At 41.3% G+C, this 13,104-nt stretch overlaps 1 protein-coding gene across 1 annotated transcript in view; it reads left to right on the forward strand.

Annotated features, from left to right (window-relative positions):
• The window catches only part of SLC6A11 (solute carrier family 6 member 11), a 184,891-nt gene that overhangs the window by 10,425 nt on the left and 161,362 nt on the right, over positions 1 to 13,104 (forward strand). Inside the window, exons 4-5 of the mRNA XM_054976982.1 lie at positions 2,710 to 2,850; positions 6,300 to 6,390. Of these exons, the coding sequence (XP_054832957.1) occupies positions 2,710 to 2,850; positions 6,300 to 6,390 (232 nt within the window). The remainder of the gene's footprint in view (positions 1 to 2,709; positions 2,851 to 6,299; positions 6,391 to 13,104) is intronic.

Raw genomic sequence — 13,104 nt, forward strand, 5'->3', positions numbered from 1 at the left:
TCCCAGTGCCTAACAAACTTGAACCCTTCCTCCCTACACCATCGTCTCATCCACGCATTGAGACTCCTGATCTGCGTTTCTCTCTCTGGCCCTGCGCGTGGAACAGGTAGCACTTCTGAGAAGGCTACCTTGGAGGTCCTGGCCTTGAGTCTCCTGCCTAACAGCCTAAATTTTTGTTCCAAGACCTCACGACTGCATTTCCCAACATCGTTGGTTCCAACATGGACCACGACCGCTGACTCCTCCCCAGCACTATCTACCAGCCTATCTATAACACGTGTAATGTCCGCTACCTTCGCACCAGGCAGGCAAGTCACCATACGGTCAGAACGCGGTTGTGCCACCCAGCTATCTACTTGTCTAAGGATCGAATCACCAACTACCAAGAGCCTCCCTCCCACCCCACCCAGGGATGGTTCCTTGATGCGAAAGGAAACCTGCTCACCAACTGAAGAAGAGGTCCCTTCTGAGGACATGTTCCCCTTATCCTCAGTACGGTGCCCCGATTCCACAAGATCCTCATTCTCCTTGACAACAAGAACGCTGCCATTTTTAGAGTGGGACACATCTATCCTGTCCCTGAGAATCTTGTCCTCGTGCCTATCTAACTGTCTCCGCTTCTCCAGGTCAGCCACCTTGGCCTCAAGGGTACGTACTCGTTCCCTGAGAACCAGGAGCTCCTTGCAGCGAGCACACATCCAGGACTTCTGACCAGAAGGCAGATAGTCATACATGTGACACTCAGTGCAATACACTGGAAAGCCCCCAACCCCCTGCTGGCATTCTGACTTCATTATTCTGTTTTAGGAATAACACACTAAGAGGAAAGAAAACGGCTATGATCCCCTGGCTAAGAGCCACAGGCCAAGAGCCCTTTAGCTCTCGCCCTTCGGCTCGCGCCAAGGGCTCGCGCCCCTGCCCAGCAGTTGCCTTTTCAATGCAAAAGGTCACTTCCTGCTAAGCACAGGAGGTGAGCACAAAGGGGGTGTGTGGCTTGTACTCCAGCAACCCTCAGCAGCCTTACAAACACACTCACCCTCAAACACAATCAAGCCCAAACACACTCAGCCTCAAAACTACACTCAAATCAACACAAAACTACACACAAAAAGCCCCAAAGCTAGAGAGGACCACCCTTAGCTTCTCAGCTTAACCCACCACAGCCAAGAAAGGCAAAAAGCCCTTACCTCCTCTAGCAGCTGCAGACCATGTGCTCCTGAGCCCAGGTGACTCTGCTCTGCATTATCCCATTAGTGCAGAGACATGATCAGTAGTGCTATCCTAAATAAAGTTTACATTTTTTTAAGTCCATCAAAGTCAGTGGGCTTAGGAGGATGTAACTGCTTAAGAGTGCACTGCAAGATTATGAGCTTTGAGCCTTGATGGATTTTATTATTTTTTTAATGATTTTAACTATTTATTGTATTTAATTGTGGTTTTTATGATGCTGTGACCCGCCCTGAGCCCACTGGCGGGAAGGGCGGGATATAAATCAAACAAAATAAAATAAATAAATGTTCCCAGTTAAAAAACACTTGAGCTATAAATGCAATTAATAGCCTCAGGCAACCCATACTCTCAGTCTGTGATTCTTTTCCTTGTAATAAGGTACAGTGATATTGGCATACCTATTTCAGGATGACTGAGATGATGTTACTGATGCAGATGGAGAAGCTAGGAAAAAATAACACATTTAGTACGATTCTTGTTATCTCTTTGTAAGATTTTTGGTATTTTTTACTCCACTATGTATCTCTTTCCATTCTTCAGCATGCCTAGCCTAGGATTACCAACTCCAGCTTGGGAAATTCCTGGATATTTGTGGGGAGTGCCTGAGGAGAGCCAAGTTTGAGGAGGGACTTTGGGGGGATGTGTTGCTGTAGAATCTGCCTTCCAAAGATGCCATATTTTTTCAAGGCAACTGAGCTTTGTAATCAAGAGATCAGTTATAATTCCCAGAGAACTCCAGGTGTCCCCCAAGGATTGGTAAAACTAGCCTAGCCTCCAGCACCATCACCACTTAATCCATTTTGTTGCCCTCTTATTAACCCCTGACTTTCCCTCTCCTAAAGCCCAATTTACCCCATTAATTCAAAGAAACCCAGACAATCATTTTCCTTCTTTAAGTATTGTGTATATATGTTATGATTATATTTTCATTTTTCCCCCACTGACAAGGGCTAGAAATGTGTCTGATAGCACAATCCTAAGCAAAGTTAGGTTCTGATCTGAATAGCCGAGCATGATTTTATTACACTCGTCAATCTCAGAAGCTAAGCAGGGTCAGTCTTGGTTAGTTATTAGATGGGAAACCTCCAACGAAGAACAGGGTTGCCAAAGCAGGTAATGGAAAACCACCTCTGTTAGTCTTTTCCTTTGAAAATCCTGCCAGGGATAAGTTAGCTATGACTTGAGAGCACTCTCCATTCCAAGCAGTTATTCCATTCTAAGCTCCTCAGACTTCAGCGGACACATACACAAGAGTGTAATTCTGCTTAGTGTAATAGAACAAGAAAGATTTAGAGTTAAAATTTGAACAAACAACTAGTTTTTGAGAACCACAGTTCTCTTAGTCAAATGCTACTGGACTCTTTACTATTTTGTGACTACAGACTAACACAGATAACTCCTCTGGAACTAGTTTTTGATTTGCATTCCTTTTAAAAAAGTTTTAAGATCTAATTGAGTCCACGTCTTTGTTCTTTACAGGTATTGGATATGCTACCCAGGTTATTGAGGCACATTTGAATGTTTACTACATCATCATTCTAGCATGGGCTATCTTTTATCTGTTTAACTGCTTTACCACAGAGCTTCCTTGGGCAACTTGTGGGCATGAATGGAATACAGGTATGGGCACAGTGAAAATATTTACTTAATTGAACGTGTGCAAGTAAGAGCAGCAGTGTGATTCTTTGTGCCAGTCCTGAAAGTGGTGAAGCCAAGCCAAACAAAGTCAAGATAGGCGGTCTGGAGTGTTGAGAGTAGGTGACCATAGATGGGGGGAAAAAAAACACAAAAAGGGAGTGGAAAATTAGCTTGATAGGGTAATGGATTGGGAGTAATGGATTGGGACTGAGGCATCCTGTGTTTAAATTCCTACGAAACTCACTGAGTGACTTTGGACCAGTCAGGTCCAGATTAAGGCATGCTGAGGTCTTAACTGTGGGAAAAACAACAATCATGAAAGCATACTTAAGAGGTCTAAATCAATGCCACGTAACCTTCAATAATATAATTACTACAAAAGTGTTTTATTTTATGAGTACAAGTCATATGTCCAAAATACACATTTGTGAAAATACACAACCTCCAAATCAGTATGCAACTCACTTTACAATGAATTCCTCTGTAACAATAAAATGCTAGTGCTTGACATACGATAAATACATTTCATAAATACAATTCATAAATATATTAATAAATCAATATTGCACTAGTCCATAAACTTTTACAGTCCCAAAATTCAAAACAGCATGCTAAGAAATACACATATTTAGATATCCATATTTCCCTCAGAATCTTCAGTGGATCATATAAAAGTCCAGTTACAGTTCCCAAGCTGCTGTTGTACATTTTTTGCTGATTATTTCTTTCTTTGTAGAGCCCAAAAGACAATCAGCTGTGACTAGCTAATGGGTTGTCTGGTTCATTTATCCTGTTTCACTGCTTTTTTCAAAGCAGTTACAATATGGAATAATATTCATGTAGCTCAAACTATTAGAGAAACATTGTTGTGAAATTTCTGCATGAGGTCATAACTGTGGCAATGTTTGGAGACCCCATAGCATTGCAAAATTATGTATTATTCTAACACTGAAATCTAATGATTTAGAGGCTCCTCAGAATCTGATGTCTTAAAAGTGTAGCTTAGCTTTTGTGTAAATCCAGCTGTGGGGACCAGTTACCATTGCTTAGCCTTACCACTTAAGGTGGTAGTGAAGGTGAGGAGAAGCATGTATGCTGCTTAGGGATGCCAGTCCCCTGCCGGGGGGGGGGACTGCCAGTCCCCTGCCAGGGGGGACTACTCCCACCCTCACCCCCTGCCCCCCCTTTACCTGGCCAACAGGGGCATGGCACACCCTGGGTGCTGCAGCAACCTGATGTGGGCCGGATTTGGCCAGAATTTGGCCCAAATTATGCTGCTGTGGAACATGGCAGTACTCCCGTGCTCCACAGCAGCCAATTGGGCAATTTGGGCCTAAATTGGGCCCGATTTGGCTCCCAGAGTGGCACATGACCGATTTGGCTCCCTTGGGAGTGTGGGAGCACTCCCAGGGTGGCAAGTGACAGTCACTTCCTGGAAGTGACATCATTGCGCCGGCTGGGAAGCAATAAGCTAAGTGTCGGGCCTCCGACTTCTCACCTTTTTTCAGTGTAGTTTTACATTATTTAAAGAAGTTTAGTGCAACTTACATTTTTAAAGAAATAGAAAGCCAGTTTGGTGTAGTGGTTAAGAGCATGGGACTCTAATCTGGAGAGCCGGGTTTAATTCCCCACACCTCCACAAAGCCAGCTGGGTGACCTTGGGCGAGTTCTCTGGAGCTGTCTCAGCTCCACCCACCTCACAGGGTGATTGTTGTGGGGTAATAATAACACTTTGTAAACCACTCTGAGTGGGCATTAAGTTGTCCTGAAGGGCAGTATATAAATCGAATTTTATATTATTATTATTAATATCAGTAGTGAATCTCACCAGTTATGATGTAATGTTGCTATGTTGTTCTCATTATTCATATGCTCCTTCTTTAAAAATTTGTATAATTGTATAGGAAGGAGTAATAGCTAGGGTCTAGATTGGCTCAGTGCTCTGGTACACACAGGGCCGGCATGTCCATTGAGGCCGGACTGGCAGCGACCTCGAGCACTAAGGTGCAGGAGGGGGCACTGGGGATGGGGCAGGGGTGCACACCATGGAGCTCAATTGCTCCGTGCTGCTGCTGCCGCCACCATACAGCTGTGAGCCAGGTGTGGCAGGTGTCCAGGGCAGCATGTGGAGCAACTGAGCCAGAAGGCTGGGAGGACACACGTGCGCTGCCCCGGCCGCCTGCCGCGCCTGGCTCACAGCTGCTGTGCCAGGCCAGGAGCACATGCTGGCGGTGGCAGCGCAGGGCAACTGAGTGGGCAGCCTCCCAGCCCTCCCACTCAGTTGCCCTGTGCTGCTGCTGCCGCAGCTGGCACACAACTGCGGGCAAGGTGTGGCAGGCGCCCGGGGTGGTGCGTGGAGCAACTGAGCCGGAGGGCTGGGAGGACGCATGCACACCATTCCAGTGGTATGCCCTGCGTGTGACATCACACACAGTGATGTCATCACGCAGTCTAGGTGCACATGTGCGTGGGGGAACAACAGCCCTGATGCTGCCTCAGGCTCCAGAAACACTGGCACCGGCCCTGGATACACAAAGTGCTTCTGTTTGTGCAATGGCAGGAGTAGATGGGGGAACCACTCTATACCAGTAGCCCTAATAGAATGCCATTTGGAGGCATTAGACTACAGTAGGAATAGAATGGAAGAAAAGCCCTTGTGGCAGACAGCATGCAATAATTGACTATCCTATAGATTTTGATGTGGTATAAAACATGTTAAAATATATAATCTTTTCTCTCTGAACCTAATTGAGTTAATACATTAAACTCGAAAGAGAGCAGATTGTCTTAAATTACATGTCTTTGATATCCCTTGTATCTGTACCCCCCATAACTTAAGTTATAAACTGAAATCGCTGTATGTGTGCTTATGTTCATTGTTCAAATCTATGGATATTTGGGGGTAAATTGCAGTCTTGCATCTGGTCCATCACAAATGATAAAGATTCAATGTTATTCTTGGCATCCGTGTAGGAAAACTTAGCCAGTGTTGAACACTGGCCAGCTAATACGTGTTAGCTTAACAATGGATGACCACTTTGATCTGTTTCCACTGTTTCTCTAATGCCAGAGATGCATGCCAAATGGTAGCTTTTTTACTTGCCATGTTAAGATCATTGTTAAGTAGCTGGTGGTAGAAAATGATTCCCAAGCCACCTATAGTCCATGGGAATTGAACTGCAGTCAGCCGATTGAAGCCATGCATGTTTTAACTCCCTAGCAATCAGAACAACTCAAAGTTTATTTCTTCTGCCTCAGAAACTGGGTCGGCTCTTTCAGTTTTAACAGTACAAACAAACAAACAAAAAATACTCGGTGAACATCTTTTGAATAGGTCCAGTGTGAATTAATAATCAAAGAACTTTGCTTTTAACAGCAGCTTCAAATTTAAAATCAATGTCACAGCAATTTGATTTTTGGTTCTTTTGTAGAACATTGTGTGGAATTTCAAAAACTTAACATGAGTAACTGCACTCATCAGTTTCTGCAAAATGCTACTTCTCCAGTCATGGAATTTTGGGAGTAAGTATACCTACACTTTTATTCTAAACTTATCAGTATTCTTGGTAAATTAAAATCATATGGAGCAACCAAAAGTTGTTTTAAAAAATAGCCTTGAATGATGTAAGTTCCGTTGGAAACTATTTTTGCAGACAATTCATGCAGATCATATGAAAATTAGGAAGTAACCATTTCAAGTTATTTAATCATAGCCTTGATAAACTAAGTCGCAGTTAAACTAAGTAGCAGTTAACATTACCAAGGAAACTTTTGCACTGGGGAAATAAGTTCTTATATTTATGTAAACCATTAAGCTAAAACTTGTTGTCACCACTAATTTGTTCCACTAGTTTCAATGGAAGTTAGTCATGGGTAATTTTAGATGGGTTGGGATCAGGGCTTTTTTTTCAGCAGGAACGCGGTGGAACGGAGTTCCGGAACTACTTGAAAATGGTCACATGGCTGGTGGCCCCACCCCCTGATCTCTAGACAGAAGGGAGAGTAGATTGCCCTCTGCGGAGGGCAATCTAAACTCCCCTCTGTCTGGAAATCAAGGGGCGGGGCCACCGGCCATGTGACCATTTTCTCTGAGGGCAACCCACTGAATTCCGCCACATCTTTTCCCAGAAAAAAAGCCCTGGTTGGGATTATTATCTTTAGCTCAGAACTTATTAATGAAGTGATGAAAAATAACAACAACATTCAATTTCTATACCACCTTTCAGGACAACTTAAATGCCACACTCAGAGTGGTTTACAAAGTGTGTTATTATTATCCTCACAACAGTCACCCTGTGAAGTGGGTGGGGCTGTGTGAGAGAGTTGTGACTGACTCATGGTCACCCAGCTGGCTTCAAGTGGAGGCATGGGGAATCAAACCCAGCTCTCCAGATTAGAGTCCTGCCACTCTTAACCACTAAACCAGACTGGCTTAAATGTTATGTTACAGTTGTAAAATCATAAAATTATAAAATATGGAGACCCTAATTCAGAATTTTACTTCTTCTTTATATCATTGATAGTGCAGTTTATGATGGCTGCTGTTTTAAGTTTTGAAGGTGGGACTTAAAGAAACAAAATGTAAGATGCTGATGTATAAGGGACTATACCTGCAGAAAGATTACTGTTGTTAAGCATTTAATGTTGCAGTCCTAAACACAGTTTCCTGAATGCCTGTCTAAATGTACTTGGTAAACATACATAGAATATGTTGTGTGTTATGCAATTACTATTAGCTAGAAAACACTGTGGAATGACAAATTAGTTACTTAGATAGAACTTAGAGACTAATATTTAATGACGTTACATAGTATTAATTTCAAAGAAATTTAATGTTTTGATATTAAAATTGTAACTCACCAGTTTGAATCAGTAAACTATATATACCTTCTAATCAACAAGAAGCAGAGAAAAACATTATATTAATTAACTTCTAATTTTATGAACTGAAATAAGTATCCCACCTGAGTAATCTAAACTAATGGTATAGGTACTACTTGAGACTAGAGTTGCCAGGTCCCCGTGGCAGTTACCATTTCTCCACTGTTTTTGGGCCCAATCCGGGCTGAATTGTAGCTGATCAGGGCTGATTCAATGTGATCAGGGCCACTGCAGAATGCAGGAGTGCTACTGCACTCTGCAGTGGCCCAATCCAGGCCAATTTGGGCCCAATTCATGTCCGGATCAGGCTGCTGCATGGGACTGTGCCATACACCCCCAGAAACACACCCCAGGAGGCACATTCCCCCTGCTGGCCAGTTAAGTGGGGGCAGGGGGTGGAGGGTGGTAGCGGGGGATCCCCCACCCCTAGCAGGGGACTGGCAACTCTACTTGAGACCACCTTATCTCATTGTGTTACCTTTGTGAGAGTGCATATCTAGCCCTCTTGGTTTTAGCCCATCACCCAAGTTTTGTCTGGCGAGCAGTTGTTTTCAGTCTGATCTTTAGTTCGGGTTGCATTAAGATTTGGTTTTTATTTTAGGATGATTTTAGGGTTGTGTTAGCTTAGATATCGGCAGTTCAGGGTTTTCTTTAGGTTTGCATACTGTCTTTACTACTGAGTGAAAAATGTGCACAAAAATATTTGGGATCATTTCCCTGCATTTTTCCATGTTCAGGCTATGTAAGCACAGCAGCTTTGTTCATATGTATTTATGAGTTTGGCAGTTCCTGTTCTGGATTGTAGATGAAATATTAGCACTGAATTGCAGGGAAATAAAGTTTGTATGTTCAAATGAAATAGTAGGTTGCTTTCCTGTTTCTTTCTACCGTCCCACAACCATCTCTGATCCTATGATAATTCATGTTGTGCCCTTTGTATAATTATGGTCTGGTGCTGTCTTGGCATACACAAATTTACAGATGTCTGTGGTTGTCTCAGCAATTATATAATGCCCTTTCTTGATACTATTCTGCAACTTTGATATCACAACTGTGCTCATTAAAGGCTTATCCTGGAAAATGGATTAATTCTATTATTGCTTCCGAGTTCTGTTATGCTGTTTAACCTAGACAGTGTAATGAACAGGTGGTTGTCCTACTCATCTTCTAGTCAGGTACCAGTCTCCTGGCACCAAGTTTTGAATGTGCAGAGCATAGCAACATCCAATCAGAAGGGAGATAATGTTAGAATGCTGAGTGGGAGAGGGGAAATCAAGAGATTTGAAGATTCTGATGGTTGTTTTTAGGGAAGAGGATCTAACTGCTTAGGGAATCAGTGGACCAAGTAGAGCAGACTGGTTACTTGATTAATGTTATTTAGGAAAAGCTGTATTATTCCAGACTGAGGGCCAAGCTACACATGACGAATGACACTTGAACGGCAAGTGGATTTAGTGGAGGGCAAGTGAACCGGGAGAAATACACTTGCTGTTCAAGTGTCATTCGTCATGTGTAGCTTGGCCCTCAGTGTATCTTCTAAAGGAATTAGACAAGGCATACCTGGATTGCTGCGACTGTGGAGTCTGGAAACTTTGAGGAACTCTTAAAATTGGAACTGTCTTATGTTTTTTGACTGTTTGTTATTTAAGCTCTGAAGGAAGTTGAGTTAACTTGTATTGAAACTCCCTGTAACAGAAAAAAGAGGTTTGCCTCAACAGAACTGAGAGGCAGCATTGTTGCTGTAACATTCAACCAGCAGCCACTATTAAACACAAGAGTTAAAACCTTGCAATGAAGTAAATAAATCTGTTTCCTCTTTTGTAATCTTTCCTCCTGCATGACAGTCACATTTACATAATTCCTTACAATAACAAACTCTCATTAATATAGCCATTGAAATAAAGATTGATTCACGTTAGTTTAAAACCTGTCAAGGGGATTTCTGTCACAAATAACCCTAAAGATAAAAAGATAATTATAGACAGCTATAAACTGAAACTCTACTTTTATTAAGCGTGTGTTTTTGAACAAGGAGCGAGGAGGAAAGAGGGTGTAAAACTGCCACTTCCTCTCTCTCTTCAATTAGCAGATCTATCCTTTATGCAAGAGGGAGAAGGGGCAAGTTTACCCACTTCTCTCTCCTGACTGCAGCTCCCTCATTCACACAGTTATCCCTCTGTGCAGGTCCTGCAACCCCAGGAATGATTTTTCCGGAGGTTAAAGGGGTTACAGGAGAGAAATGTGGAAAACCTCTATGTGCTTTCCTTGGATGCATCACTGAATATAAGCCGATACTGTGAAAATCTAAAACTCTGAAGTCCTTCTGAGATCCAGAATTTGGAAAAGGGAATAATTCAGTGGATCAGTCAGTCTCCCTTTTGAATGATTGATGAAAGATGAAAGCTCCCTTTTCAGCAAAGGTTGAACAAGTTCTCTGTGATTTTTTTCTCCATTACTCATGCTGTGCTCAGTAGATACAGTGTTCAGAGCAAAGGAATTACAGTATCATATATTCACAAAAGGCAATCAAAAAAGGGAATTTAGGAATCAGAAGCTTTCTTGCTGAAAGTAAAGACACTGATTTTTTAATAAAACACTCAGTAGCCATAATAATAATATTTTTATTTATAAAGTGGCTTATTAGCAAAGTGTTATGCAAGCCATCAGTAATCATTCCCTTGTTAATACATCATTCTTATAAGGGCATATTCTTTGAAGACCCATGGCCTTTGGAGACAAAAGAATTAGATGTTCACAATACAGTGTTGCATGTCTTTTATTAAAGTAGCTTCTTTCTGAAGCTCAACTGAACATTCACCATCATCTTTAAATTAGATGATTGTCATGGATTTTTGGTACGTGAATACAAATCCCAAAGTAATGAATAATATTTGCATTAGTGATTTTGAAAAAGTATTTTTTTCATTTTAGTTTAACAAGTAGTTTATGAATGGAAGTGGATGTATATAATGAATAAAGGTATGGATTTTTAATCTAATCTAATCCCGCTAGTGTTTCGACAGTTTTGTAATAAGAATGGGTATTTGAGTGTGTGTGTGCGCGTGCATACGTGTGCGATCTCCAGCTACCACCTGGAGGCTGGCAGCCCTAGAAGCCATTGAAATAATTCCTGCTTACAGATTGTGTTTGTCTTTTACTATGACCTGGAAAATGAGTTTACTGCTCCCTAGGAGAGGTCTGGGTAAATGAAGGTGACACGCTGGTGAAGTTGTTTCCACTTCAATGGTCCTCTTTGTTAGTTGAGTAACCAACTCAGCTAAAGAAGACCTAGTTGTTAGCCTGTCATTCACTAGAAGAAGTGGCATATCATTCATGTTTTCAAGTAAAGCCCAGTGAAATAAACATTTTTTGTAAAAGGAAGAGGCTGTGTTCTGTGCAATGAAAAGGTTAAAAAAAAAACCCGCACAAAGTACAAAAGAGAGAGTTTTTCCTGCTTCATTCAGACTGCATATAACTGCAGGAGACACATTGTTACTAATCCCCACAATCCTATAAAAAGTTATTAGCAAGTTTGTGCCTTATCCTGGAACACTGCTCCCTCACTCGCTCATTCAGTTCCTCTGTGCACTGGCTTTTTGTATTCAGTTTGAAGAACATTGAGGTGTGCCAGACTCGTCGGTTTGTGTTCAGTTCACAGAAGGCCGTGTGAAAACATTCTTTCTTTTGGATGCACACAAGTTTTTCACCTAAGATTTTGCCTTAAAACCCAGAGTTTTGCCTTGTACTATTTGAATGCAGTAAATAGGACTGAGGTACCTTCTTGCTATTGGGCGAAGTTTTGGATTAGATGCCAATCAGATTTCAGATAATTTAAAACACTCCCTCAATTCATTCTTGGCATACTCTAGAAATGACTGCTGCTTTCCAAATTATTTTAAATCAAACAAGCCTTTTTATTTGTAGGGAAAAGAATTGCAAACATTTTAAGGCAAACAATTAGAATATGTATACTGAAATATTACCTTCTGTTGGATTTTTTTGTTGTTTATGCTGTCATATCTGGAGTGATGGCAGGTGCCAAGAACATAAAATCTTAAAATGTTTGCTATTACACTGTTAAAAATATTACTTAAACTTGTGTTTTATCAAAGGAAAAGTATATAATCAACTAACATGAAAAGTTGATATGAATACTGAGGATGTTTGAAATCTTTTAATTGATTTGCATTAAGTTTTCGGTTTTGTTTACATGCACGTGGTTATCTAAGAATATCTACAAAATATCTCATGGATCTTTTCTCCCTCAAATAATTTCTGTACATGAAGGATTCTATTACCCTTGAAAATGCCATTGAATAACAGGTTTTGCATGTGTGTTGAAAATATACGTGCTTGCATGTACATGTAATGCTACTGGTTGTGCTATCATTTTATTCCATCTTATGGCCTTAGTGTGGTATATGGATACATGTGCAATTTGAGAAGAGGAGAGAAAAGTAGAATTCACAAATGTTTGTATAATAGGCTATACTGGAAAGTGCTACCTACAAGCTAATTCCTTTGGTTGCTTATGTTAAACTTTGTCCATAGGCACTCTCTCTGAGTACATTTAAATGAGACTTGCTCTAATTCTGGATGAAGTTGTGTGTTGTAACCAGGACTTATTTTCTGGTGGTATACACCAGTAGCCGTACTGGCACCTCTTTTGGCCAGCAGGCTTGGGCCAGAAGGCATTGAACATCATGAGTACTAGCATCTCTTTTTTTGAAAGAAAGAAAGAAGCACTGATTGTAACTGACAGTAATTCAGGTAAGACCATAAGGTATAGGATAACTGCTTTCCAGTCGGTGCAGAGAATACCTAAGTTTGAATTGGACAGTTTAATTGAACAGTTTAATTATCCCTGAATAAAAGTTTCCACTTAAACATAGGCCGTTTCCACACTGCTTACCTTTCCTCGGAACGTCCCGGAACATTGCGCAAAAAACACAGAAGATCACGTTTTCTCGCACAAGATTTGCATGACGTCACAAATCTTTCGCATTTTTTGCGTGATGGTCCGGGTCATTCCGAGGGAAGGTAAGCAGTGTGGAAACGGCCATAGTGGTCTTCAGCATTTTAATTTTTTTTAAATGCAGCAAACTGATTCTCAGCATCCACTGAGACTAACCTCTTTTGCTTTATTGTATTTACTTAATTGGTCGTTGATAATTTGAAATCATTAGGTTAGACAGCAAAGAACAAAACCTTTTTGCAAGTGATAAATTTTGTCTGCATCATTGCAGATCTGCTGAATGTTAACACTGAAATAAGATATAATTAGGGATGCAATCTTTAATTAACTTAGTTGATGTGATTGATCAATTAACGGGTTGATCTGCAATTGAGAAAGCC

The sequence above is a fragment of the Eublepharis macularius genome, chromosome 4 (genome assembly GCF_028583425.1).
Source record: "Eublepharis macularius isolate TG4126 chromosome 4, MPM_Emac_v1.0, whole genome shotgun sequence".
NCBI lineage: Eukaryota > Metazoa > Chordata > Lepidosauria > Squamata > Eublepharidae > Eublepharis > Eublepharis macularius.